This window comes from Heteronotia binoei, chromosome 6, assembly GCF_032191835.1.
Source record: "Heteronotia binoei isolate CCM8104 ecotype False Entrance Well chromosome 6, APGP_CSIRO_Hbin_v1, whole genome shotgun sequence".
Classification (NCBI taxonomy): Eukaryota; Metazoa; Chordata; class Lepidosauria; order Squamata; family Gekkonidae; genus Heteronotia; species Heteronotia binoei.
Genome location: NC_083228.1, coordinates 70114258 through 70141656, shown reverse-complemented (window position 1 = coordinate 70141656; position 27399 = coordinate 70114258). Strand labels below are relative to the sequence as shown.

Below are 27399 nucleotides of genomic sequence, written 5' to 3'. Positions count from 1 at the left end.
CCGGCGCTTCTTGTGCGAAATCCGGGCAGATCCTCCGGTGTGAAGAGGGTGCTCGCGCCACTTGAAGGTCAGTGCGAAAACGCCCAATGATTCTGTTGTGAACCCACTGCAACCACAAAGAGTCCTATGACCTTCCTTAGTCCTCCCCTCATAGTTGCCCTTTATTAGCCATGAGAGCTTTTTTGGGTTTGTTTTGTTTTGTTTTGTAACTGATAGTTGTTGTACCATTATGATGTACTAATGCCACAGCAATATAGCAAGTAGCTAAAGGCCAAAAGCCCTCCAATGGTTTGGCAGGGGAAAAGGCAGCTTCAAAAGGGTGACGACAGTAAAATGGTATCACTGTGGACAGAAGTATAAAAAACGTGCACCCTCCTATCCTGTTTGGGAGAGATCTGGGCAAAGCAGCAGAAAACCTAGTAAGTGGATGACTCAAGAGATGTTCTGTGGATATACCCAAAAACACTACTCCAGTCTGAAAACCAAGGTGCAACATGAAGGACACCTTATATTACTAGTAGCCTGGTAACCAAGTCATGTTCAGCTTCTTCCCCTAATCATTTATTTTGGCCACAAAATATATAGCTTGCAACATTCAAAACTTCCTCTGTCTAACCCATACTATTGATTTTATTTCCACAAAGTTTATGTCATCCCTAGGTTATGTAGGTATTTTCCTTCAGTCCCACTTTCCTCCTGGCCATCAATTCATTTTCTTTGTCCTCTTTGTCTTTATGCTGCATGCTTCCCTCTTAGGTCTCTGCTTCTAAGAAAGCACACTTTATATACACAAACCAAAATGAAACAAAAATTCAGCTTGACTTTAAAAAAAAAATCTGTCAATATGCACAAAATCTGTCAATATGCACAAATACCTGTAAGGTGCTTTTTCCATTAAATTCCTGGATGAAAATAATCCAAAACTATGCCCCCAAATAATTGTTTTTGCCTTTTGACTATCTCTTCCAAAAAAACACCTGAAACTATAGATGAACTTCTGAGCGTAACAAAAAGATCCACAAATCTAGGCTCCCTATCTGTCTTGACACTGATTAAAAGGAGAAAAAAATATTTTACACTTATTCTTATTTCATTTATATGTTTCTGATTCTAGCAATTCATAGATACTAACTTATATTGGGTTATGGAAACTAGAGAGGGTTCTGATAATATCACTGATTCCCCATTCATTTCTTTGAAGCCAAATATGGAAATGAAGCATCAGCTGTACTATGGAAAGAAAGAACTTTTGCTGGGTCTGAATACTCTACTGAGAAAACTGAATAAACATGTGACTCTGTTCCCACCTTTTAACATAATGTTTCTAATATTAATTAGCTCAGGATAGTAATTAATAAAGACATAACAGAAAAGTGAACACTGAATTAGAGTTGCCAAGTTCAATTCAAGAAACATTTGGAGACTTTGGGGTGGACCCAGGAGCAAGTTGTGACAAGCATAATTGAACTCCAAAGGGAGTTCTGGCTATCACATTTAAAGGGACCACACTCCTTTTAAATGCCTTCCCTCCGTTTGGAATAATGAAGGATTGGGGCACCTTCTTTTGGGGCTCATAAAATTGTACCCCCTAGTCCAATATTTTTGAAACTTGGAGGGTATTTTGAGGAGTGCCATCAGATGCAATGCTAATTTGGTGCCTCTACCTAACCCCCCCCCCCAAAAAAAACAGGCCCCCAGAGCCCCAGATACCTATTGATCAATTTTGCATTATACCCTATGGGAATTGGTCTCCATAGGGGGAAATGGAGTGCCCAGCAGACATCCCCCCCCACACACACTTTCTGATGACCCTGAAGCAGTGGGAGGGCCTCCAAACCAGGGGTTCCCCTGCCTCCATCTGCGGAATGGCAACCCTACACTGAACACTAGGGATGGGCATGAACAGAACCACTAACTGTTGTTTGAGCATCCCACAAACCCTCCCCAAACCTATAACCTCCATAGGTTTGGGGAGGATTTATACTTAAGTGACTTTGGAGCTCACCTCTGGGTTGGACCATCCTGACTGAGCTCTTATAGGCCTTCAGAGCCCACCTCTAGGTGGAGCCTGCTATATAAGGGCATATAAGGCCTATGAAAGCCTCTGGGAGTTCAGTTGGGCTGGCCCAGCCCAGAGGTAGACTCTGAAGCCATTTAAAAACACCAATGGAGGAGTTCATTGGGAGTTCAGGGTTCATGAAAACCCCAAGCCACAAACCTCCATTTTCCCAGTTCATGCCCATGCTTTCTGAACACAATTATACACTGTAGTTAGTTCCACTGTATTTGGACACAGTTAATAACATAGACTGCAATAATACACATTTTCCTGATTAAAAAATTATATTCAAAGTACAGTCTGCAAAATTTCTTTCACAATTTCAAAGTAGGCTACATTAAATATCTCAAAGATCTCTTGGACTCTGAAAATAATCAATGTGGTTCTTTGCTTCTCTGTCAATTCTTGGAACAGGATTTGAGAACTATATTCCTAATACTTAGAAGCCTCTTCATAATCACCAGTAATGGCCACTATAAGCTCTTTTTGCTATACTCTAATCATAAGGGCTCTCTAAGTTTCTAAAACAGATTTGTTAAAGTATCTCCTTTCCTTCCTCTTTCATCACACCAAGATTGTATTTTGCCAAAACATGGCTCCCTTTTGATATCAGTTATTTGCCTTGTCCAGGAAATTCAATAAAGGCCTTGTCAGGTAGAGTCTTCCACCTATTATATTTATTTTACGAGTGTGAAAAAGTCTATAACTCCTGGCCAGCAATGGAAAGGAAGTGTTAGGGAGTCAAGCTTCTCTTTGCTCTAAGACACATAATCAAATAGGCAATAAAGATCATCCACATTGAGTGTTTCAGCATTACAGCCACTTTTTTTTTTTTTACAGAAAGCAATTATTAACTCAAAGTTCAGATCAATAAGGGGTAGATTTCATTCCTAAGCAGCTAATAATAGCTGAGATTTGAAAGGCATTTTGATATTTGATTGTTTTACTATTTAGATGGTGCAAAATTGATGAAGTGTGCTTAGGGCACACGAAAGCTTACATTCTGAGTAAAACTTTGTTGGTCTTAAAGGTGAACTTGACTCCTATTTTGTTCTACTGCTTCAGACCAACACAGCTGCCCACTTGGATCTATGGTGCAAAACGGTAGGCTGTCACATTACACAATGAGTACCATCATATTTTATTTGAGAATCCAAGTCACAGAGTAGAATTTTAGGCTGGACAAACAGAAACTAAGACACAAAAATTAAAAGGTATTTTGGAAACACTGTTAATATCCCATGTTAGGCACTTCTGTTTTGGGCCGTTAAAAACTAGGGTTGCCAAGTCCAATTCAAGAAATATCTGGGGACTTTGGGGGCGGAGCCAGGAGACTATGGGGTGGAGCCAGGAGACATTGGGGGTGGAGCCAGGAACAAGAGTGTAACAAGCATAATTGAACTCCAAGGGAGTTCTGGCCATCACATTTAAAGGGACAGCACACCTTTTAAAATGCCTTTCTTCCATAGGAAATAATGAAGAATAGGGGCACCATCTTTTGGGGCTCATAGAATTGGACCCCCTGGTCCAATCATTTTGAAACTTGGGGGGTATTTTGGGAAGAGGAACTAGATGCAATACTAAAAATTGGGTGCCTCTGCCTCAAAAAATAGCCCCCTCAGAGCCCCCAATACCCGCAGATCAATTCCCCATTATTCCCTATGGGAATCGTTCTCCATAGGGAATAATAGAGTGCCCAGTAGACATTTCCCTCCCCCCCACTTTCTAATGTGGGGAGAGGGCCTCCAAACCAGGGAATCCCCTGCCCCCTCCCTCTCTCACACACACAAATACTTACTGGGTCTTGTTCCTGCAGAACTTTACTTGATCTGAAAACTAAAGCAAAACTAAGGGAGGGGCCGTTCTCCGAAGCCCTTCCTGTTTCCTGCTTCCTGCTCAACCTTAAAGGCACATATTTTAAAAACGGACCTGCAGGAGCTCTAAACTACATGGTGATTGTGGGAAGCTTGTAAAAACTGGGGATCCCCCACTGGGACCTGGGGATTGGGAAGCCTATTAAAAACAGAGTTTTGTTTTGGTTTTAATGAGAATGTAATGTTTGGTTTATTTCCATGCATTCAGCAAACCTTGTGGTCAGAAGTGAGTATTTAAATAGGATGTGAAATTACTTCTCAGCTTTGCATTAATTAAATCTTCAACATGCATTCATGTTAAACTGTATTATGGACACCCATTTGCTACCACACACCACAAATAAAGATGCCAGACAAGGGGGGGTAAGTTATTATTTACACCTGAAGTGCAATTTATTAACTTTATTTTATCATTGGGGGCTCCCTAAGAAACTATGTAATGGATTTTTCAGTGTCTGATCAGAAACAGACTCATTTAAATCTTGGAGCAGCAGCACTGTACTCCCCACATCTAAATACCTCCGGGTGCTTGCTGGTCTTTCCATCAATTTCAGTTTATTTAGATGAGTGTTACATCTGTTTAGGAATGCACTGCTAGGTATTAATCATGTTTGTCTCTTAGATGGACCTAACCAGAATAAACCAGGCCTATTTAACTGGCTCTTATGCAAGCTGCGTTAAGCAAGTGAAAAGAAAAAGGTACTTATCTGTGCAAATTTGAAAAGACCCCCCTCCCCCCCCCCCACAATTACTTCTTATCTTGGAGCTGACCAACTAATTCCACATTTTTTTAATGAATGAAAGGGCAGCTTTAGGAAGAAAATAGTTGGCTCCAATGTGTGGGAGCTATTAAAAACCTGTCATTGCTCTGTTCAAATTGGTTAACTAACTGTTCAGCAATTGTGCTTGCCGATCACATTGTTTATTAAACTTCCTGATCTACCACTATGGTTTTGTAAAATACTTTGTTCTCCTATGAAATATATGGAGCAGAAATTTTGATTCAGTTATGAATCCCTTCTGAGATTTTTTTTAAAGGTCAGTTGTGTTATTTTATGATGGCTGAGTGAACATTTTTGTCAGTTCTTCATACCCTTTGTTTTTCTGCTTCTAAGCATATACCAAGAAATGATGCTTGGGTGCCAGGCTTTCTGCTTGGGCCCCCCTCCCAAAACAGCATGAGTCTGTGCTGATTTTCATATTGATCCTGCTAGTCCAACCTCCAATGGTAAACTAGAAGAGATCAACCAGGTTACTGCTAGCAAAATTTGAATTAGTGATTTCCCCATACCTCTTTTTGGCAAACCAGCTCAGCAACAATCTGGACACAGCTTCACTTATTTCCATTTTTTTCTTACCGTATATCATTCTGAAAGGCTAATTGGCCACAAAAGACAAGTGAGAAAAAGAGATGTTTTTCCTACAGTTCTCTCACTGAAAGTATAAATATCTAATACATTTTACCCTGTCACTAGAGAGTCAAAAATGGTATCTGTTCAGCACTTGATAATAACTTTGTAATTCAATTCTTGCCAAGATTGGCTTGGGGGATTCATCTTCTTTTAGCCTCAGCAGTCTAACAAATTCCTTACCATATATCAAAGAGAAGCTAAAGTTACTTCCCTATTTTCTAAAGATCCTCTTGTTTAAAATGTGTAACAATTCATTTCAGAACACTGAACCTTGGTCTGGACTTTAAAAGGTCAAAGTATAAGGTATTACAAGTAGGAAAAATGAAGTTCGTCAATGTACTAATTTTTGTTCTGTAAGTAGTCTAGAGCTTCTCTTGAATATCAGTATGATAGTCAGCAAGGTTTGGTAATATAAAGGAAGGATCTGAAAGGGTAAAAAAAGGAAGCGGCACCACCCCAATTATGGAATTCACAAAGGGACATTCATTAATTCATCCTCTCATGAGAAGTTATTCATCTGTCCCATTTATTTCATCTCAAGTCAGTGGAGGAGAAGCACCACTGTTCCCATATGAAAGACATATCCAATTCTGACAAACAAACTTTCTTCAGGGATTCAGAGGCATTCTGTGTGTCCCATATATTATTGAAACATATTTTCCATCTGCCAACACCATGACTTCCTCTGACCACTACTACACAACTTATGCTCCTTTGCTCAGCCAGAATTCTTCACTCTTCCTGAAAACCTAATCAGGAACATGGAACAGAGTATGTAATACCTTTGGTGGTGTTTGTAGTGTGTTTCATTATGGCAGATGGAAGAAGATAAGGTGGCATTATGTATTGAATTCAGGGGGTTTGCACTGAGGATATCTATTTTTACCAGTCTGTGAACTTTGGCTTTCAAATAATACAAGTTTATGGATTCTAATAACAAACAAAACAAAAGAGTTTTTAGTAAGAAGTCTTCACTAAATACAATGCAATAACTTTGGCATCCCAATGGACAGAGGCATGCCAAATGGAGCATATGCTTCTCTAGTCACATCAGGAGGCAAAGATGTTACACAAACATTACTGGCTTGCTCACACAAGATGCCGGAGGCCTGGACTGCTGCCTTGGTTCATTTAGGTATAAAGTCCCCTTCAGTTGTGCTGGCAACAGCATCTTTTAATTACAGAGAATTCAAACATTTTGTTTTTCAGGCTGTCTGGCACCTCAAAGTGCCACCCCCCCTCCTGCATATGGCAGTGGTCCATAAATCCAAAATTCCTCAGAGGCAATAGCCTCTTTAAGAATATCAGGGCTACAACATCTTCCTTTACCCTGAGGCTCTAACCTTGACCCAGACTTCCTTCCAATACCGAAATCCATTTGACAATAAAAATGCTTCATTAACTCCCAGTTCCACAGAGCTCCAGAGAAACTGCCAGCAAGCACATGTTTGCTTTATGGATAAGCTATGAATTTTATCTATTTTTAATTATTTTTTCTTGAGCTGTTCCAATCCTCTGCCATAGCTTCTGTGTTATATCAAGCAGATGATTTTCCCAGATGTGATTCTGTAGTGTCACTTTGATTGGCAAGTTTTACATCAGCCTCCAGCAAATGCCCATAGGGATGAAAGGTCTCAAATGCTGATAAATAGTAATTTTTAAGCTTGCCAGACTCCACACCATCTCATTTGGCTCCCTCTGCCAAAATATACATATCAAGCTCAGTCAATCAAATGTGATCAACTTTTAAAAGACAGGTTCTAAGCCTCTGATATGGATTTATCCCAATAACTTTGAAAATTAAGAAGTTTGAAAAACAATTATCTTTCATTGCCTGGAGGTGATTCTTAGGTCCAAACCGAACAAATTGTGTCAGGTTCCCAAACATGCCTGGAACCAACTTGGATCAAGACTACAGTACTGAAGGTGAACAGGCTTCCCCTCTGCCTTCCCTCCACACCGTTTTCCTGACTCAAACCAGAGTAGCTATTTGCCTCCTTGGCTGGTGACACATACACTAAATTCTATGAACTGGAGTGACTCATAGTGAAATATATCATTTACTTTGAACCTTAGTCTGCAAGGGTAACCATGGAAATGACTGTTTGTCAGGCTTATGTGATCTGGTCCATACATAATAGCAGTGTGGTAAAATTTACACTGGCTGCCTATCTGCCTTTAGGTATAAATAATTCAGACTATTAGTTCTTAATGTTAAGGTCAAAAAGGACTTGGAGCTGGGGTACTTGATAGACGGCCTCCACCCATATTGTCCAACAAACCAGTTACGATCTTCTCAAGCCCTGTTCTATGTGTCTTTGCCTTCAGAAGTGAAGCTAGCAGCAACCACAGACAAAATTGTCATGGTGGAATCCTTACCACTTGAGTGTCTGCCTTAAAATCCTTTAAGTGCTAGGGCAAAACATTTCTTTTTTATTTAGGCTTGTAACTAAGGTCTTTTTGAGCTGTTTTGTTGTTTCTTCTGTTTATCAATATGATTGAACGTGCTAAATGTTTGTTTTATGCTGTTTTATACCCTAGTTTGCTTTTAATTACTTGCTTTTAACGGCCTTCTTTGATTCTTTTAGTTGTAAGTAATACATTGTGTGAACAAAACATAGGATGTTTCTATTATTACAGCAGATACTTTCTCAATGTTAACAAGATGGAATCTCCGGCAGCCGGCCACATTGCGGCTCGCCTGACGGGGAACTTTTGCCGCCTTGGAGGCAAAGAGCGGACATTGCATGCCCATCTGGGTGCGTTTTTGTGGGGGTGGGGCTTGAACATACTAAAGGCCAAGCCTCCGCCTCCTTTCTTCAGTCCCTCATTGATGCTCAGCTGGAGAGGAGCGTGTTTCTTCCTCTCTGCCAGCATCGAGGGATTAGGCCTGTTGAGGCCGAGGCGAGCCCTTGCCAGCATCATTGGGTCAGGCCTGTGGGGCAGGCCAGTGACTCACTGGGCTTGAGTGTCATGAGGAGAGCGTGACGCATAAGGCACCTAAGCCTACGCAGAAGCGTCCTCCGCTGCCTTAATTGTCTGATGAGGAGGGGGAGGATGAGATGAATGCAGCCATTCTTTTGAGGCTGCGGGCCCTTGAACAGCAGGCGTCTGGGTTGCCATCTTCGTGGGGTTCTAAAAAGAGGCCGGTTTCAAAAATGGCTTTTCAGGCCGATATATTAACAAGATTATCTATTCTAAAGTGCAGTTCTGCTGCTGCCACCGGAGGAGCCGTGGGTCTGGGTGCTCCTGATGCCGGACCTGGCCCTTCTTCTGGTGCTGTGGGTGCAGGTACTGCCTTGGTAGCTGCTGGATTGCCAGGTAAGTCTGGTGATGGGTCTACTGCCTTCACAGGGCTTGTTTGGTCATGGGGGCCTTGGGGACCTGATGCACTTAATGGTGCGGGCATGGTTCCTGGGAGTTCAAACACTCCTTCCACTCTGGGTGTGGGGCCTCAGGCTAGCTGGGCATGGCCGCAGGGCCAGTTTGGACCATTTGGGAATTGGCCAGGGGCTGGGCACCAGAAGGATGCACCTTCCTAAACTGGGGGTTGGAGTTTACCCTCCCCATATGGTGTGGTTCCTTTTACTGCCATGCCCTTTGGTGATGTCGCCTTACTTTTGGGCGACCACCTGTTGCCGGCCACAAAAGACAAGATCCTTAATAATAATAATATAATAATAAAATAATTTTTTCATTTATACCCCGCCCTCCCCGCCGAGGCAGGCTCAGAGCGGCTTAAGGGAGCATATGTGGATATTTTCTCTCTTTTATTTAGGGAGCTTGAAAAAAAAGACAAGGAGGATCTTGATGACAAGGAGAAGGAGAAGTTAAAAAAGAGGAAGGTGGATCGAACCTGGGCTAATTGGCTGCCAGGGTTTTTTGTGTATGCTGGCGTGATAGTGCGTGCTCAACCCTGGAGGGCGGCAGCACTGATTCAGTATATGGACATTATATACAAAGGGTACACGATGTTTAGCGGCCCAGCCTGGATTCAGTATGATGAGGAATTCAGAATGAGGGCCGCTTTGTACCCTTCTCTTCCATGGGATCGTATCCATCAGCAATTGTGGCTGCAAGTTATGTCACCGGCTCGGCCCAATTTGGGCGACCGCTCTGACAGTGGTAATTTAGTTGCTAAGGCTTCCTCTTCTCTTACTGCCTCATCATCATCTTCCCGCAATTCAGCGGGGCAGGCGGTTTAACCCCGCTTGCTTTGTTGGGAGTTCGGTTCACAGGGGGTATGCAATCGGAAAGCTTGCCAGTTGAAGCACGAGTGCGCCGTGTGTGCTGGTCCGCACTCCTTCAGCAACTGTCCAAGAGTTTGGCCACGTAAGGGCCAGAAGAGACAGGGAGGGACTGGGGGCTCTTCTCAAGATGGAAAAGGGCCCAAGCCTGATAAAGGTGGGACCTCTTAAGCGGTGGCTACATAGGTACCCACGCAGGGTTGATAGTTTATATTTGTTAAATGCTTTTACATTGGGTTTTAGAATTCCTTTTCAGGGTTCTCGGGTCCTGGTCTCGGAACCTTAGTTCGGTTAATGGTTTAGAACATGTGGTGGAGGCCAAGATTGCTAAGGAGTTGGTGGAGGGCAGGATTTTGGGTCCATTTTCTAGTCCTCCAGTGGTTAACCTTAGGGTTTCCCCTTTTGGGGGTGGTACCAAAAAAGGCACCTGGTGAATTTCATTTGATTCCCCACCTTTCTTACCCCAAGGGTCTTCTGTTAATGATGGGATTCCTGAAGAACTATGCTCAGTTAGGTATACTACCTTTGATGGGGCCGTGGGCGTCGTTTGACACTCGGGTCAGGGGGCTGAGCAGGCTAAATGCAATATCAAATCTGCATTTCGCCTTCTCCCCATCCACCCGGATGATTTTGAGCTTTTGGGTTTTTCTTTTGCAGGGCAATTTTACATGGACAAAGCTTTGCCTATGGACTGCTCTGTATCATGTGCTGCTTTTGAGTGTTTCAGCACATTCCTTGAATGGGCTGTGCGCAAAAAAAATGGGTTTACAGGATGTTGTTCACTATTTGGATGACTACTGTTTGTGGGTCCTGAGGGTACTGGGCGTTGCGCTCAGTTATTGTCCGGCTTTATTGAGCTGGCTGCTGAGTTGGGTGTGCCATTGGCCGAGGAAAAAACTGAAGGCCCGACCTAATGCGTTGTCTTTTTGGGAATTGAATTGGACACCCTTGCGCAATTGTCCAGAATAGCGTTCCAGAAACTAGAGGATTTAAACCATAGGATTAGTACTTTCCTCCTCAAGAAGAAGGTTACACTGCTTGAGCTTCAGCAGTTAGTTGGGCATCTTAACTTTGCTTGCAAAGTGGTTGCCCCTGGAAGAGCCTTTCTTCGCAGGTTTTGTGATGCTATGGCGGGCCTTCGCTTGCCTCAGCATAGGACTAGGGTTACCAGCAGCATGAGGGAGGACCTGTGGGTGTGGCAGGAGTTTTTGGAATCCTTTAATGGGATTTCCTTCTGGATAGAGGACATGAGACTTGAGGCAGAGCTTCAGGTCATGTCTGATGCTGCTGGGTCATTAGGCTTTGGGGTTTACCTCCATGGACACTGGTGCATGGATGCTTGGCCAGGTTCATGGGTGCAGGCTGGTGTGAGCCGGGATCTCACTTTTTTAGAGTTCTTCCCCATTTTGGTTGCGGTTTGGTTGTGGGGGAGTGATACGGCCAATTGCACCGTACATTTGTGGTGCGATAACATGGCTGTGGTTCATGTTATTAATTCCCTTTCATCCAAATCGCAACAGGTTATGAGGTTGGTCAGGGCCTTCACTCTGCGTTGTCTGCTTAACATTTTGTTTTTGGCCAAGCATGTTCCTAGTGTGAATAACGGGGTGGCTGATACTCTCTCTCATAAACAGATGGAGAGGTTTCGTCAGCTGGCCCCAGATGCCAATCAGGAGGTGGCGCCAATGTCCCAGGAGCTATGGCTGATTGGAGAGCCGAGGCCTGCAGAGCGATACGCCTAGCCATTGCGCCTAGCACCAGGAAGTCTTACGAACATGCTGTGCGGCAATTTGAAGACTTTAGGGCCAAGGAAGGGTATCACATTGTTTGGCCCTTCCCGGTAGAGCAGTTGCTCCATTATTGTGTTTCCTTAAAAGGTAAGGGATTGGCCGTGCGATCTATTAGAGGACGCCTGTCTGCGCTGGCTTTTGCTAGCAAGGTGTTAGGGTACAAGGAGGATACAGCAGACTTTCGTGTTCAAAAGATACTGGAGGGGTGGTCCAGAGATCGGACCTAATCCTTACACCAGAAATCCTATGTCCCCTGAGATTTTTAGGGGTTTAAGGGGGTTTGGAGTGCAGTTTGTGCATTTCACTTTGAGGCTGTTTTGTTTCATGCAGCCTCTTTGGTGGTCTTTTGGGGGGCACTTAGGATCAGTGAGTTAGTGTCAAGCTCTAGGAATGATGTTTCTGGCAGGGCCTTGTCACTTGGGGATGTTAGGTTAGTGGAGGGCAAGGCGGCTCTTACCGTCTGGCGCTCTAAGATGGACCAACGGGGCATTGGGACTGTAGTGGAGCTGGGTCCGTGTTCAGAGGTGGAGCTTTGCCCTGTTTCCGCATTGGCTGATTATTTGGTGGTGTGGGGGATGCTGCAAAGGGTTGTTGTTTTGTCATTCTGGAGGCAGCCCTCTGACAAAACATCAATTTAGGCGGTGACGTCTAGGGCTTTAGCTCTGTTGGGGTTGTCTGGAGTAAGGTTTGGTATCCACTCCTTTAGAATTAGGGTGGCCTCTATGGCTGCGGCCTTAAGATATTCTGCTTCGTCCATTCAGCACCTTGGCCGTTGGCGGTCTCGGGCATATAAATGTTCTATTCGCCCTTTGCTCCACTCTTAGCTTTGTTATGGAGCTAAGTTATGGTTATGGTAGTTATGGTTAGGTTTTGTAACTTGTCTGTTTCTCTTTTTAGATGCTGCTGTTCCTGGCCGGAGAAACCGAGTTCTCATCTGCGGGCACAGTTATGTGTTTTGGGTAACACATCAGGCTCGGAGAACTTCTGTTGGCTCTCAGCTGGGACTCAGCCAATATGTTACTGTTGAATGGCGGGGGCACCGGGGTCTTCAGTGGCCTGGTTTGCTTACACTGTTATTTCATGGGAATGTTGTCCCTCCTCCTCAGGTTTTAATCATTCACCGGGGGGGGGGGGGAATGATCTCGGGCTGATTAAGGGCAAGGCTTTGATCTTGCAGGCTCAAGATGATTTTAAGTACATTAAGAGGAGATGGCCCAGTACCGTTATAGTTTGGTCGGCCATGATTCCGCGCTTGGTGTGGTGCAGCGCTTGGAATCCAGTGGGGATAGAGAGGGCTCGTTACAGAGCAAATAAGAAAATGTGTAGGGCACTGGAGGGTGGTTTGGGCCACTATTTGCCCCATCCGGATATTTCTATGAAATATCCTGACCTCCACAGGGGGGATGGGGTGCATCTCTTGGAAAAGGGTAATATGCTTTTCTTGAGGGATCTCCGGCAAGGGCTGGGGTTGGCTCTGGGTCTTCCGGTGGGTGTTAAGCCCTAAGTAGAGACTTGGCCTTAGTTGTAGCAGGTTTCACTCGGCTTATGGTTCTATGCAGCCTTTTGGGGAGTTAGGGGTCTGGCAGGATCAACCTTTGGGTAGTTGTGACCCGAGGTGTGAGAATGCAAACTGTCCTGGAGACTCGATTGGAGGATTTCACTGAGACACGCGTCTGGTGGCTGGGCCCTCCGGTGCGTGCCTCCCTGCTGGGCCTGCCTGACAGGAGCTGTGACACACAGTTCCAGCTGGAGGGGGGCGGGTCTCTCACCTGCTAAAGGCAGGGGAGCGGTCTGTTGAGATCCCTGGCCCTGACCTGGCCGCAGTTCTGGTTGCCCTTGCCATTTTGTCATTTAATAAAATGGCCCATCGTTTTACCAACTCATTGTGTCCACCTCTTTATTCCGACTTGGGGGGAAAAGTTAATCCTACAAATTACCACGAATGCATGTGATTCAATATAAATTTGGAAGATGTGGTAGCAGCGCCATGTTGGATTTAAAGTATCATTCTACTCTTAGGATAGATTTGTATGCATATGACACAAAATTCTGTTCAATAATTACCATGTCTTCAGAATGTCTAGCTTCAGGAAGCTAGCTGAAGCTGTCTCTGTACTATATCCTCCACTCATGGCATTTTCACTTTTGAATGTTATCTTCCCTCAATTTACCATTTCGTTTCACGGACCCTGTGTTCATTTGTTTTTTTGCCCATCCCCACATCTTTCCACATTTAAAAACTGTTCTTATACTTTACTCCTGGAAAAGGATGATGACATTTAGGGTTTCTTATTTTTATAGGATTGTGCCGTCTGGACCACAAACTGTCTTTCTTTCCTGAATCTCTAAGCAAATAGTTTCTTTTCTTGCTTATGTAATCTGGCCTTATGCTGACTTCCCCTCATCATTCCACAATTAAGGATAACATCTGCCCATCAATCTCCAATTTTGACAGCTTCATTTCTTTCACTGTTTCCCCCTGGAATTAAACCCAAACAAATGATAACCATATAAACTAAGATTCCTGTATGATCCTTGAATCTGTTAAACGTCTTCATTATGTTGTATGCTAATTTACTTCTCATCTTCTACTTATTTGTATGGACTGGTAACTTCCATTTAGTTATATCTGAAGAAATGAGTGTGCACACAAAAGATTATACCTTGAATAAAACTTTGTTGACCTTAAAGGTGCAACTGGAATCAAACTTTGTTCCACTGCTTCAGACCAACACAGCTATCCACCTGAATCCAAGATAATGTGTTAACCAAAGTTTTCTCTCAAGTTAAACAGGGATTTAAGCAAAGACAGCAACTTTGGTCTAAACATAATTATAAGTTTTTGAGACACAGGTGGAACCATCAATAGAGGCTCAGGACACAATATCTGATGTTCTGTTTTTTTTAGCTACATTTTATGAAGATGTTAATATCTAAAAGAAACTGAAACCTGCTTTCAGTGACAAGTACAAGTGTTGACACTTTAATTTTAAATCTGGGTCTTTTTCAATGCCTGGAGGACCTTTGCTGTTGCTTCTGTTTTTATTTTAAAAAGCAGGTTGCAGATTTTTTTTAAAAAGTTGCCTGAGAACTATTTTACCTGGTACCCTATATTAATAAAGTACCTCTAAAGAAGATGATTGCATACACATACACAGACCTTTTGTTCTCTATGTATGTGCATTCAGCTCTAGTTAGAATTTGAAAAGGTATTCAAATCTCACAATGGACCATTGGAAACTTACCATGAGGGGTCCTTCTCCTCTGAGGACAGGAGGACATCTTGGTGGGTGATTTATTATTTATTTTATTTCTTCAATTTATATCCTTCCCTACCTGCAAGTAGAATCACGCCAGCTTCACATAAATAGTAATGAAGAGGCAATTTAAAATCCACAATTAAAATTTAAGATTTTAAAAATTTCAGACTATCATAAATAAAAAACAGAGTAAAAGTCACCTTCAGTAGTGGTGGATGGAAGCCTTCTGAGTGGCACTATGGAAAATTGAGCCACTGGCCAACAGAATGGAATTTGAACATCACTGCTTCAACTAAAAGTTCACTGGAATAGCTCCATTTTGCAGGCCCTGTAGAATTGCAATAAATCCTGCAGGGCCCTGATCTCAGATGGGAGCTTATTCCACCAGGCTGGGGCCAGAGCTGAAAAGGCCCTGGCCCTAGTTGAGGCTAGCTGAATGTCCTTTGGGCCAGGGACAACCAAAAGCAAGGCTCCACCATCCACTCAAGGAGGCAGCAACAACTTTTTTTTCTCCTTTCTGTCTCTGCTGTGGGAGTTACCCATTCTTCAGTTCTGGCAACTCCAAATGCAGATAAGCTACTCTATACTCTGCAGTTGGATAGAACAGGCAATATGTTACATTAACATAAGACAAGTAGGAAACAGTTACCTATAGAACAATTAAGATAGGAAGGAATCCTGCAGATAATTGGTTGATAGATTGACTTGGGAGGGACATATTGTCCTCCTATCCTCAGAAGAGAATGACCCTTCATGATAAATTTCTAGTGGTCCATTTTCCAAGGTGAATGACATCTTGAAAGACCTCCCACAGCAGTGTTCTCATTTTCTGGGTGGGTCATCAACTTCTGTGCCTCAGAGAGCCGGTTTGGTTTAGTGATTAAGAGCAGTGAACTCTAATTTGAAGAACCAGGTTTGATACCCAACCCATCCACATGAAGTTGCTGGGTGACTGGATCAGTCACAGTTCTCTCAGAGCTTTCTCAGCCCCACCTACCTCACAGGGTGTCTGTTGTGGGGAGAGGACGGAAAGGAGATTGTAAGCCACTCTGAGACTCTGAGTGAAGGGTGGGATATTAATCCAATCTCTTCTTATTTTCTTCTATCACGTGCTAGAGTTCTCTTCTGCCAAGGGCAGCATTGGCTGAATTGTAGAGGTTTATCTTATGATGTTTTATAAATGTAGATGTAGATGATCACATCATTGCCTTGCATACTTCTTCTACCATGGCATATCTAGCAAAGGCTGTGTTCGTTGCCATGCTTCTCAGATAATTAGTTGTGATTCCATGTGGAATGCCCAGTTTGTGGAGCTTGTAAGCTTCTATGATACAAGCCTTGAGGCATCTGTTGATGGCTGATGGACATTTTATTTCCCATATCCAGAGATGGAAGTAAACAAGGCATCTGTTCTTCAAATATGCTCTGTTCTGAGTATGGGTTTGATGGAAAGTGCTCCGAGATCTGACACTCGTCTTGCAGAAGTGATTACCATTAAGTATAGAGTATTCATTCTCAGCCACTTCAATGATGTCTGGCTAATAGGTTTGAAGGGAGGTGTTGTGAGAGATGACAGTATGGTGTGCAATTTCCAAGTTGGGAATCTATGTATCTGCAGAGAGTCCTTCCCAGCTGTTGCCTTGAGAAATCTGCAAATGTGCATATGTCGTGAGAGACTGACACCTGTGGTTTGGGGTAATACAGTCGCTAATGCCACCACTTGCCTTCTTAGGGTAGCAGCCCTCAAGACTTCTTTTGATGTCTTCTTGTATGAATTCTAACACAGACTTGAGTTTAGGAATTAGGTCATTTATTTATTCAATTTTATTTATTTGATTTGATTCTTTCTCTTACACCATTGAACGAATGTCTTCTAGGTAAAGTTGTAGTTTGTTGGTTGATTGTCTCCTAAAAGCAAGGAAGGTGTTGGTAACTGCTGTGCTGCATCCTAAACTTATGAAGTTGTCCCTCTCAGCTTCCAAGCAGTCAAATTTAACTACTCTGGATGTGGATGCTATATTAGACCCTCATGTAATATGCCCACAGATAATGGTAGCCTCAGAGACAGGTCTGTAGGCATTTGATGTAGAGCTGAAAACCATGACCATCAGGACCAAAAAGGAGCCACCAGAATGATCTCTGCCTATTGTTCTTTGATATTACAGATCACTTTTGGTAGAACTGGAACCTGAGGGAAGGCATACAATAGGTCTCTCAGCCAGCTTGACGTTAATGTTGCTTTGGTTCAGAGGTGATAGAAACCTGGTAAAGAACCAATGGATTTAATGATTCATTGAGGATGCAAAAAGATCGGCTAGTGGGAGGCCAAAGTGATTCATGATCAGATCATTCTCCTTCTTGTATCATCTGTTGGCTAAGCCAGTCTGCATGTAAATTCACTGTCCCTTTTATGTATTCTAACTGTTTCTACAGCAGGTTCTTCTGTGTTTACGTAAAGAATTTGGATATTTCATTGTGAAGTGCTGATCACCTGGAACCTCCCTGTTTGCTGAGATATGTTTTTACCGCTATATTGTCCATTCGTATCAAAATGTGAGAGTGGGTTATCTTGGGCTTGAAGTAAAGAAGACCTAGATAAATGGCTCATAGGTCTAGTACAGGGGTGGGGGAACAGTGGCTCTCCAGATGTTCTTGCCTACAACTCCCATCAGCCCCAGCCATTGGCCATGCTGGCTGGGGCTGATGGGAGTTGTAGGCAAAAACATCTGGAGAGCCACTGTTCCCCACCCCTAGTCTAGTAGGTTGATTGGTAAGGTCGTTTCCTTCTTGCTTCTCTGCCCCTTTACAGGGTCCCCTTCCAATGTTGCTTCCCATCTGGAGAGGCTAAGATCTGTGAATGCTTCACTTCTGTAAACCAATATTTCTCTTGTCCTGTATATGGTTGGGCCTCTTAGTCTACCAGACTAGACTGAGATTTACTTAATCTGAGTTTGAAAGGGTCTCAGAAGCAGTTGTAGATGTCTGAAATGAAATCTGCCCCATTGTATTGTGTCTATGTTTGAGAAGAGTAGGTCCAAAAGGCTGGTGAGGGACAACAGTGAGGAGGTTGCTTTCGATGTCTTGTCATGGCTTACAAATAATAGTTTAAGGTGGCCTCCATGTGGTCATCAGCCAGCCAGGGAGGACTCTTCAGAAAAAGGACCCTTTGTAGCCAGCTCAGATTCAACAGAATCTGATTAACAGGGAATAAGGTGCAGGCATTCCCTGACTTGTAGCAAAGAGTTGATTCAGAATCACCCTTTACCCTCCAGCTCTAATTCAGCAAGTGAAGATCAGTCACCAGGCTCCAGTTCTCCAAGGTGACCAGCACCCTTGGAATCCCACAGAAGAAGGCTGAAAACAGATGCAGAGGCTAGGCAGTGCAGTGCATGCCTCACTTCTCATTGCCAGCTACCTGCTGATACTGGAGAGGAATCCTTGCAGGATTGTTCCTGAGAAGCTGGCTATATGCATGATGTCTTGATGTGTGGCTATAAAGTCTCAAGAGAAGCTTTTGGGCATGGACTCAACATGTCCATCAGAAATTAGAGAGACACTGTAAGCTGGCAAGGCAACCAGAACATGGCCATTCCATGTGTGCTAGTCCACTGAGGAGGCAAATAATTAGGCTATGTTTGCATTCCTACTAGTCTGCAATGGGCTGTTGTTCCTGCTTTAAAGTTCTGCTGCAGTAGAACATGAAACATCTTTAAACAGGAACAATGTTCCTCTTTGAAGCTGTGCAAACTGTAATGCGGTACCTGACTGTGAAATTGCATCCACTTGCCCTGAACTTAAGGCACAATACTGGTTATGTAAGCCAGATGAGCTGCACTGGAGTTCATCCCATATAGATCTAATACACCAACTTGTGCCAGTGCAGACATGGCCTTAAGCAGTGCCAAACAGTGGCTTGCCAACAAAAACAAAGACAGCAATCTAAATGAATATGCATTTATGAATGCATTTATTTATACTGCTTTGCTATCTTGAGGATGCCAAAATAGTGAACAATAATAAACAAAATAAAAACACTTATAAAATGATGAAAGCACACAATAAAAATGAATAATTTAAAAAAGTATTAAAATCAGCAGTTCTCCCAAAAGTATATGCAAACCTTTTGCTTTCCAGAAAGCTTAGTGGAAGAAAATGTTTTCTTCATCAATCTATCCTAAACCCATAAAAGATTATACCATCTCCATGGAGTACTTTTTTTTTAGCAACAGAATCACAACTTCTTTAGGAAGCTAACTATATGAGTATGGTTTCCATGAGAGCAGAAAGATCCCTATGCCCACTCTATGAGTTCCTTAATCCTCTGTTGTTCTGTGTATGCCTTCATGTTCTCCTGCTATCTCTTTCCCAGGAGCAGCATCACTATTCCTGCCAAATGACTTACAGCTGCAGGTGGTGGGATGAAAAGAGAAAGGGGAAACATAAGCCCTTAAAAAAAATCCTGCTTTTATGTTAATAACTCCCTTCTAATGAAACAGAGGACAGGAGAACACAGCATGTCTAGCACCTACAGGCAGCCAAATTGTTTCGAAATATGATGCTCTAAAGTTTTATAGGTGACATCATCGGACTCTTTTTCTACCCTGTAGATTCCCTGGGGAGATATAGGGAAAGACCTGAAAGTATAAATAGAAGAATAACTTATACTGGGGTAGGGGCAGGAATATAACAGTCCCAATAATTGTATTTGCAGATTTCTCTACAGCAGTTCAAAGATACACATGTATACATAAGCCAAAAAGTGCCTAGGAAATAATTAATTGAGGGTAATGGCTGGGTCAAATGATAATTAAACTGTACAGCTTGATATTCTGGAAATATCTTGCCAGCCATCCCAAGTTGTTCTGTACACAGAGCTGTTTGGAAGACACCTCTTCTTTCATATTAAATAACACAGGAGTTCCTAGGACAGATGGAAATTGGTTTCAGAAATTTATATGTACTTTGGAAAGTCCTGCATTTTTACAAAGGAGTTCCAGAAGTCAGTGTCAAGTCATAGAGAGGTTTCTAAAATCACAAATATAATGTAGAGCAGAAGCTTTTCTAAGTTAGTATCAATCATCTACTCTGTTTCAAAATACTTAATGGATAGAATGTTGCAATACTAATTTACAGATGTGAGAATTAGCAACAACTGAGGATCTGACTAGGAGACAGGCCATGGCTTGGGTCTCATGGAAAATCTCTGCTGATGGAAGGGATTTCTGTCAGTTGAATGAGACTTCTTCAGTTTTTTCTTCTCACTACAGCTCCAAATGGTCACCAAAATGGACCCTGGAAGAAAGTGAGACTCCACAGGAACAGTTGGGGGTGGGGGAAGAGAAGTTTGCAGTGGTCAGGAGAATCAACAAAAATTCTTCTGAAATTGTCCATGGGATCCAACCACCAATGTATGCTGCCATTGCCAAATAGGAGTCTGATACTTTTAATTATTACACATACACATATTTATATTTAGTAGTTAAATTGCATTGAGTGAGATTTATTTCCAAGAAACCATGCACAGAGCTGTGACCTAAACTGTACTGAAAAAGAAAGATTTAATGTGAGGAACCACAAATATGTACAATTAATTATGATGATACCCAACTTTCAGAACATTTTGATGACACAGTGTACAAGAACTTATAATCCATGAATCAATCAGATAACAGCACTGGGGCTGTTCCTTCTCAGAAACATCACCCATTCTTTAGGTGGTTGATTGTGAAGCGTGTAATGTTAAATTGATTAACACTTACCAATAGAATCTGTTCGGTGTTACATTTTCCTGGAGAAGTAGCCATCTTCTTCCAAATTCAACTGAACTATACAGCTAAAGAAAGACAAAAAGACAATTTAATCTTCTCCCAACATTTTTTGTGTGTGTTTAATTTGTGGAGATTTTTAATAGCATGAAAATACTGATAAACTGAGGTTCCATTGAAAGCAGCTTCTGTGAACCACCTTTCCTTTAAAATCTGACAAGGGATCCATAAAACCAGCATATTCTGTATACTGCAGGAGATACACATATTCATTGGATACCTCTTGATTAGCAATATTGTCAGAGTTTGTAATTTCTTGGTTAGACTACAAGCTTCAATTATGGATATCAATTGAAATCAAAGAAAAAATATTTCTTCCCACTCTCTTCATGTATCTAGCTGCTACTGTGGGAGCTGCTTTCATGGTAGCATAGAGAGGGAGGTCTCTTTCCCTTCCCAGCACTTGGAATGCTGCTATGGCAATGTCCCAGACAACACCAGTGTAGGAGGAAAGAATGAAGGAGACAGGCAGGTCTTGCCACCACCACTATAGCATCAGGTAAGGAGATTTCAAAGGGAAAGGGAAATTTAGAGGGGAAAGGAAACACTTCAAAACATTTTCAAATATTGTTCATAATTGCTGTCCCTTTACTAAATCAAGTCTAGAGGAATTCTCCCTTCACTCTTCTGGGTTTCCTCTTTACTTGAAATTTTCTGATCTTCTAATTGTTTTCATCTAATACACCTGCACAAACACATCATTGTCTGGATATTTCTACACTCAGGTTTGATGAGCACTGAATCCGCCTGCTACAAATTTGCATCATTCAAAATGCTTCCACATTTAAAAAATTACTCCTCACCTTTTGCAGAGTTTTACATCTATATTTGCAGAAGAAGGAAGAAAGCCTGCAGGTCCTCACCCCTCCCAGAGGCTGGAGGTTCAATTCAGCTGTCTCTTGAGATTGCCCGGTCATAGGTGGTAGTGGCGGGCTTGAAACCCCAATCAAATTGCTGCTGTCACATACCCCAAAATGGGCTTTGCTTTGGCTCTGGTTGGAACTGGGCTTTTATTCCAGGAGGAGGGAGGAGAAGTGGGCAGAGCTGCCAACAACCTGGTGCTGGGGAGAGATGCCACCTCAGCCCCTAATGAAGCAGTGTGCACATTGCTGCCGCACACCAACTCTTTGCAAGGGAAGCCAAGCTCAGAGGAGAAGAAGGCACCCCATTTGGCTGCTCTTGCCTGAAGGTGAGAGCATCCAGACAGGGGTGGGCACACTCTTCTCTCTGAGCTTGGAGAAGAATGTGCCCTGCTCAGCTGTTCTCGCTTTCAAGGTGAGAGCAACTGGATGGAATGCGTTCTCCTCCGAGCCCAGCTTCCCTGCTGATGTACCGTCCAGCTGCTCTCAGCCAAGAGTCGGGGGGCACCCTGTAGGCAAGTTAGTGCTCCAGGCTGCCTTCTACCTTGCCTACTCCCATGCACTGGCCATAGATTCTGCCACCCCAGGCAATGACCCCCGCCCCTTGCAACAGTACATACATTGTTGCCGCACACCACCTCTTTTGCATGCCCAGGACCCAGGCAGGTGAAGGGGCTGGTGGGCCACCTCTTTGCCACTCGGAGGCTGCCTTCCTTTGTAAAGGAAGGCAGTCACTGAGTGATGCACACTTCACTACTTCCTCTTTTGCGTGCTCGGGATTCAAGCAGGCCCAGTACTAGCACTTCAGGCACCCCAGGCCAGCACCTGCCCCGCCACCACACTCCCACCAGCAGCGAGAGTGGGCTATGTACCATGGAAGGAGGGCTGGGTGGGCTTCAGCTGAGCCAGGCCTGTGCAGTGCACTCTCAGAGGCGTGGAACACCTCCAAGAGTGTACTGCAGAGGCATCCTCCTATAAGTAGCACTTGGAGAAGCTGCGCCAATGCCCTGCCCAGCTGCATTCACCTTGAAGGCAAGAGCAGCTGGGTGCAGCATGTTCTCACCCAGCTTAGAGGAAAGCACCAACACACCTCTGATCAACACACCTAGCAACTTTGTGAGTAAGTTCTCTCGCAAGTGAATGATGGATGGGGCTTTGGGGAGGTGTCTGAGAACTTGGAATAAAATTCTACAATTACTAACTTAGATCTGGATGTTCAGGAAAACCCTAGTTCAAAAGTACTCTTGCAAAATGAGGAGCAACTCCGGGGTGAAACTGCTTTTGGTGCCAATTCAAGAAAGTTAATTTAATGACTTCGTAAAATGCAAAGCAAGACAAAAGTGATGGTGGTGTGAAATGTGGATGGACACTTTTAAATATGCACTGAGAGAGAATCTTCTGCCCAGAGTAAAATCAGCCTATGTAATGAGCTGATACCAGCAGATCATTGGTGTTATAAATTTCCAATACGGTAAGGTGGAGCAGCTAAAAAATCAAGCAGAAAAACATGAACAGAGGTGTGTGTGTCTCCTTCTCTCTTTTTCTTTCATTCTGTCTCACCATCCTTGTTTTATTCCTTTTTCCCACTCATCCCCAATCTCTCCTGTTCTCCCATCTTTATCCTCTAAATATCTAGCAAACTGTTACTTAAAAAAAAAAAACTTCCCTCAAGGAGCTCCAGGTCATACATATGGCATTCCTGTCACCATATTGCATCCTCACAACCGCTTTGTCAGGTATGTTAGGTTAAAAGAGAAAGACCCTCCAGTGAGCTTCAGGGTAGAGCATGGATCTAATCCTGGGTCTCCCCAGTCCCAATAGAATATCCAGATACCATCCTGGCTATACTTATTTTGTCAATCTTCCTCCATTCTAACTGTTCCAGGCATTTTAGCCAGCTTTCTTTTCTCTTGATCAAGAAATCATGTTGTGGCAGTGACTAATGTTACTTCCTACTGATTTCTCAGCTGTGACATCTGGGAAGAACAGTGTTGAATATTGAAAGAAAAAGAAAACCCAGATAGTGTGAGACACGCAAAAGTGAAGATTTCAGTAGAGATTCCAAGATCTGTGAATTCTTATCAGACACTGTTTATCTAAGGAACACCTTTGCTCTATTTGCTGGGAAATGTTGTGCTTTAAAATAATGGATCAATTCCCTCTTTGGTAAAAGGGATCTAGGCTGCTTCAAGGACTAAGCTCAGTTAACAATATGTTAACTTGTCACTTCTGCTAAGTATATAACCTGATGCAGAAGAAGTATCCTGAAAAGATTGCAAGGGAGGTGGTGAATAATGGTAATAAAAGATTATTGCATACTTTAATTGACGGTGTTGTCACCAGTGCAAGAGAACAGTTGTGTTAGTTTCAAAGCCTCAAAGCCAATCTCAAGCAAAAGTGGCAGAAAATATCTGCTGGAAAGGAATACTTAAACTTCTTAAAGCCTTTGTCAGATGACCTGGAAATGAAGGATGTTGCAAAAAATAAATAAATAATGAACTTGACGCATAAACAAAAGAGGCTGAGGATTTTGCCTACTTTTTACACTTCTCTTTGGATCTTATTGATCCTTGCTTTTCATTTCCAGATTGGGCAACAATAGAATATGTTCCAATTAGGGAGTAAAGGAGTAGAGGAGCCTAATTAATTACTATTTGGAACCTGGAAAATATTCTCAGTGAGGGGGATAAGAAGGAAAGAGGATAAGGAGAGCCTGCATTACTTCCTCATCCAGTTGGTATGCCAGTCCAACCTCTGAAACAGATAGCTATTCATCCAGTGCTGAAATGAGCAAATAAGGCTACCATTCAATGCACCTAAACTTCCACACAGTGGTGTGCTTGGAGCCTGTGCACAAAGGTTTTGAAGAAACTGGTCATGTAGATCCCTTCCAACATGAGGCTAAGTCGAGAGGTTAGGAACTTTTCCTCATCCCCAGTTCATAGATTGGGGAAACTAGTAGATCATGCAGCCTACTGCTAGTCTTAAAGTAAACCAACTTACTTAAGCTTGGCAGGATGGAAGCAGAGTCTGATAGATTAAGCAGAATCTAAGCAAATGTAATCATGATTTAGTCCCTTTGATTAAGGTTAAAACAAAATGCAATTGACAACATTTTTAGACTCACCTAGGCAACTTTCAGGTAGAGCTGCTACTTTATATGCATTTTATTGGTTAAAGGTGGCCCAAAGTTTTTTTTAAAAAAATACAAGAAAACCAGCATGAAGTTCCACAGAAACTAGAAATTAGAGGTTTTGGAGATTGTTGTGAAGGAAAGAGAAGTGTGTAACTATGTGGACCATTAAAATGGATTCCTGCCCTTCTTCCAAGGCAGTTGGGTATGGAAGACATATTTTTACTGGCATATTTTTAGCAAACAGCAGGCATAGCAGCAAGAATTGTATTGCCCCCCCCCCCAAGTCAGAATGAAGAGTCAGACACAAGGTATTGGTATAACTAAGGGCCACTTTATTAAATATAATAATAAATGGCAAGGGCAACAAGAACTGTGGTTTGGTCAGGGCCAGGGGTCTCAACAGACCGCTCCCCTGCCATTAGCGGGTTAGAGACCCAGCCCCCAGCTAGAAATGTGTGGCACAGCTCCCGCCAGACCAGCCCAGCAAGGAGGCAAGCCCCAGAGGGCCCGACCACCAGATGCACATCTCAATGGAAGGCACCCTCTAGTCAAGCCTCCAGGACGGTCTGCATTCTCACACCCCAGGTCATCAAACCCTAAGGTTGATCCTGCCAGACCCCTAACTCCCCAAAAGGGCGATGCTTTCTGGTCCTCCCCTAGCCGCATAGAACCATAAACCCATTAAAAACCTGCCAAACTAAAGTGACCATTCTATTTAACAGCTCCTCCCTATAGCCAAATCCACAATCCACTGACCTGCTATGTAGGGTAGGCAAAAAAACACCCCAGGAAACTATCAATCAGCTGGGGAGCAAAAAATTCCTACTCAGCCCCCCAAAACCATGAGGCGACCAGCACTTGCCTACATAACAAACAGGGCAGAAGGGAGGGCCGATCTCAGCCTGGAAACTGAGGTAGGGGGTGGATGGTGCTGCCGTTATAACAGCAAGTCCCACCCCTTCAAAAGCGCACCCAAATGGGCTGTGAAAGTCCTCCCTTTCCTTCCAGGGAGGCAAAGACGCTCCACCAGCCTAGCAGTTTTGCTGCTGGCTGCTAGAAATGGATTGTCCCCCAAGTCGGAATGAAGAGTCGGACACAAGGTATTGGTATAACTAAGGGCCAGGGCAAGGGCAACAAGAACTGTGGCCTGGGCAGGGCCAGGGGTCTAACAGACCACTCTCCTGCCATTAGCGGGTGAGAGACCTAGCCACCAGCCAGAGTTGTGTGGCACAGCTCCCGCCAGGCTGGCCCAGCAAGGACGCAAACTCTAGAGGGCCTGACCACCAGATGTACATCTCAATGGAAGGCACCCTGTAGTTGAGCCTCTAGGACAGTCTGCATTCTCACACCCCAGGTCATCAAACCCTAAGGTTGATCCTGCCAGACCCCTAACTCCCCAAAAGGGGGATGCTTTCTGGTCCTCCCCTAGCCACATAGAACCATAAATCAATTAAAAACCTGTCACTTCTAAGGCCAAGTCTCTACTTAGAGCTTAGCACCCACCAGGAAGCCCAAGGCCACCCGAAACCCTTGCCAGAGATCTCTCAAGAAAAGCAAGTTACCTTTTTCAGAAAGATGCACCCCACCCCCTCTGTAGAGGTCAGGAAATTTCGTAGAAAAATCTGGGTGGGGCAGAAAGTGGCCCAACCCCCCTTCCAATGCCTTCCTAATTTCTTTGTTAGCTTTGTAACGGGCCCTCTCTATACCTGCAGGGTCCCAAGCATTACGCCAAACAAGGCAGGGGATCATTGCTGACCAAATTATAGTGGTCCTGGGCCATCTCTCTCTAATGTACCAAAAATCCTCATGGGCCTGCAAAACCAACGCCTTGCCTTTTACTAGCCCTAGATCACTCCCTCCCAGGTGGATGATTAGAACCTCAGGAGGAGGGCCCGCATTCGCATGAAATAACAATGGCAGCAAGTCAGGCCACTGAAGACCCCAGCGCCCATGCCGTTCGATAGTAACATATTAGCTGAGTACCAGCTGAGAGCTGACCAAAGTTCTCTGAGCCTGATGTGCAGCCCAAAACACATAGCTGTGTCCACAGATGAGAACTTGGCTCCTCTGGCCAGAAACAACAGCATATAAAAAGAAAAAAACAGACAAACTAGAAACAAGAACCATAACATTTTAACTACAAACAAACGAAGCTAGGAACTGAGCAGAGGGCGAACATAGGATTTGTAGGCTTCTGAGCACCAACGGCCCAGGTGCTGAATGGAGGAGGAAGGATATCCCAGGGCAGCAGCCTTAAAGGCTGCTCCAATTCTAAAGGAGTGGGTACCAAACTGCACCCCATACAACCCCGGCTTAGCTAAAGTCCAGGAAGTCACAGCCCAAAACTGATGCTTTGTCAGTGGGCTGCTGTTAAAGTGACAAAATAAAAACCCATTGTCATGTCCCCGTACTGCCAAATAAGCAGCCAAAGCAGAAACTGGGCACAACTCAAGCTCCGAGCACGTGTCCAGCTTCAACACCCTTTTCGACACTGGTCAGTCTTAGAGCGTCAAACAATAATGACCGCCTTACCCTCAACTAACCTCAGGTCCCATAGCAACAAAGCATAACCAGAAACATCATTTCTGGAGCCGGCCACTAACTCACTAACTCTAAGGGCCCCAAAAAAGGCAATTAATGAAGCAGCATGAAACAGTTTGGATTGGAAATAAGATACACACACTGTGCCCCAAACCCCCTTCAGGCCCCTAAGAATCAGAGGGGAAATAGGCTTCCTAGTATCGAGATTAGATCTGGCCTTTCTGGCCCATCCCTCCAGCATCTTTCAAAGATGAAAGTCTGCTGTTTCTTCCTTATATCCCAATGCCTTGCTAGCAAAAGCCAGAGCGGACAGGTGTCCCCTAATGGATCGCATGGCCAATCCCTTACCTTTTAAAGCAACACAGTAGTGGAGCAACTGCTCCACCAGGAGGGGC

General features: G+C 43.6%; 1 protein-coding gene across 4 annotated transcripts in view; it reads right to left on the bottom strand.

The window, feature by feature from the left end:
• Window positions 1-27399, bottom strand: part of SORCS1 (sortilin related VPS10 domain containing receptor 1) — a 763613-nt gene that overhangs the window by 228414 nt on the left and 507800 nt on the right. For all 4 annotated transcript variants that reach the window (XR_009555572.1, XM_060241701.1, XM_060241700.1 and 1 more), the window contains exon 5: window positions 20402-20475. Coding sequence is in view for 3 of the 4 variants with exons in the window: in XM_060241701.1 (XP_060097684.1) it covers window positions 20402-20475 (74 nt within the window). In the remaining variant the exon portion in view is untranslated. The remainder of the gene's footprint in view (window positions 1-20401; window positions 20476-27399) is intronic.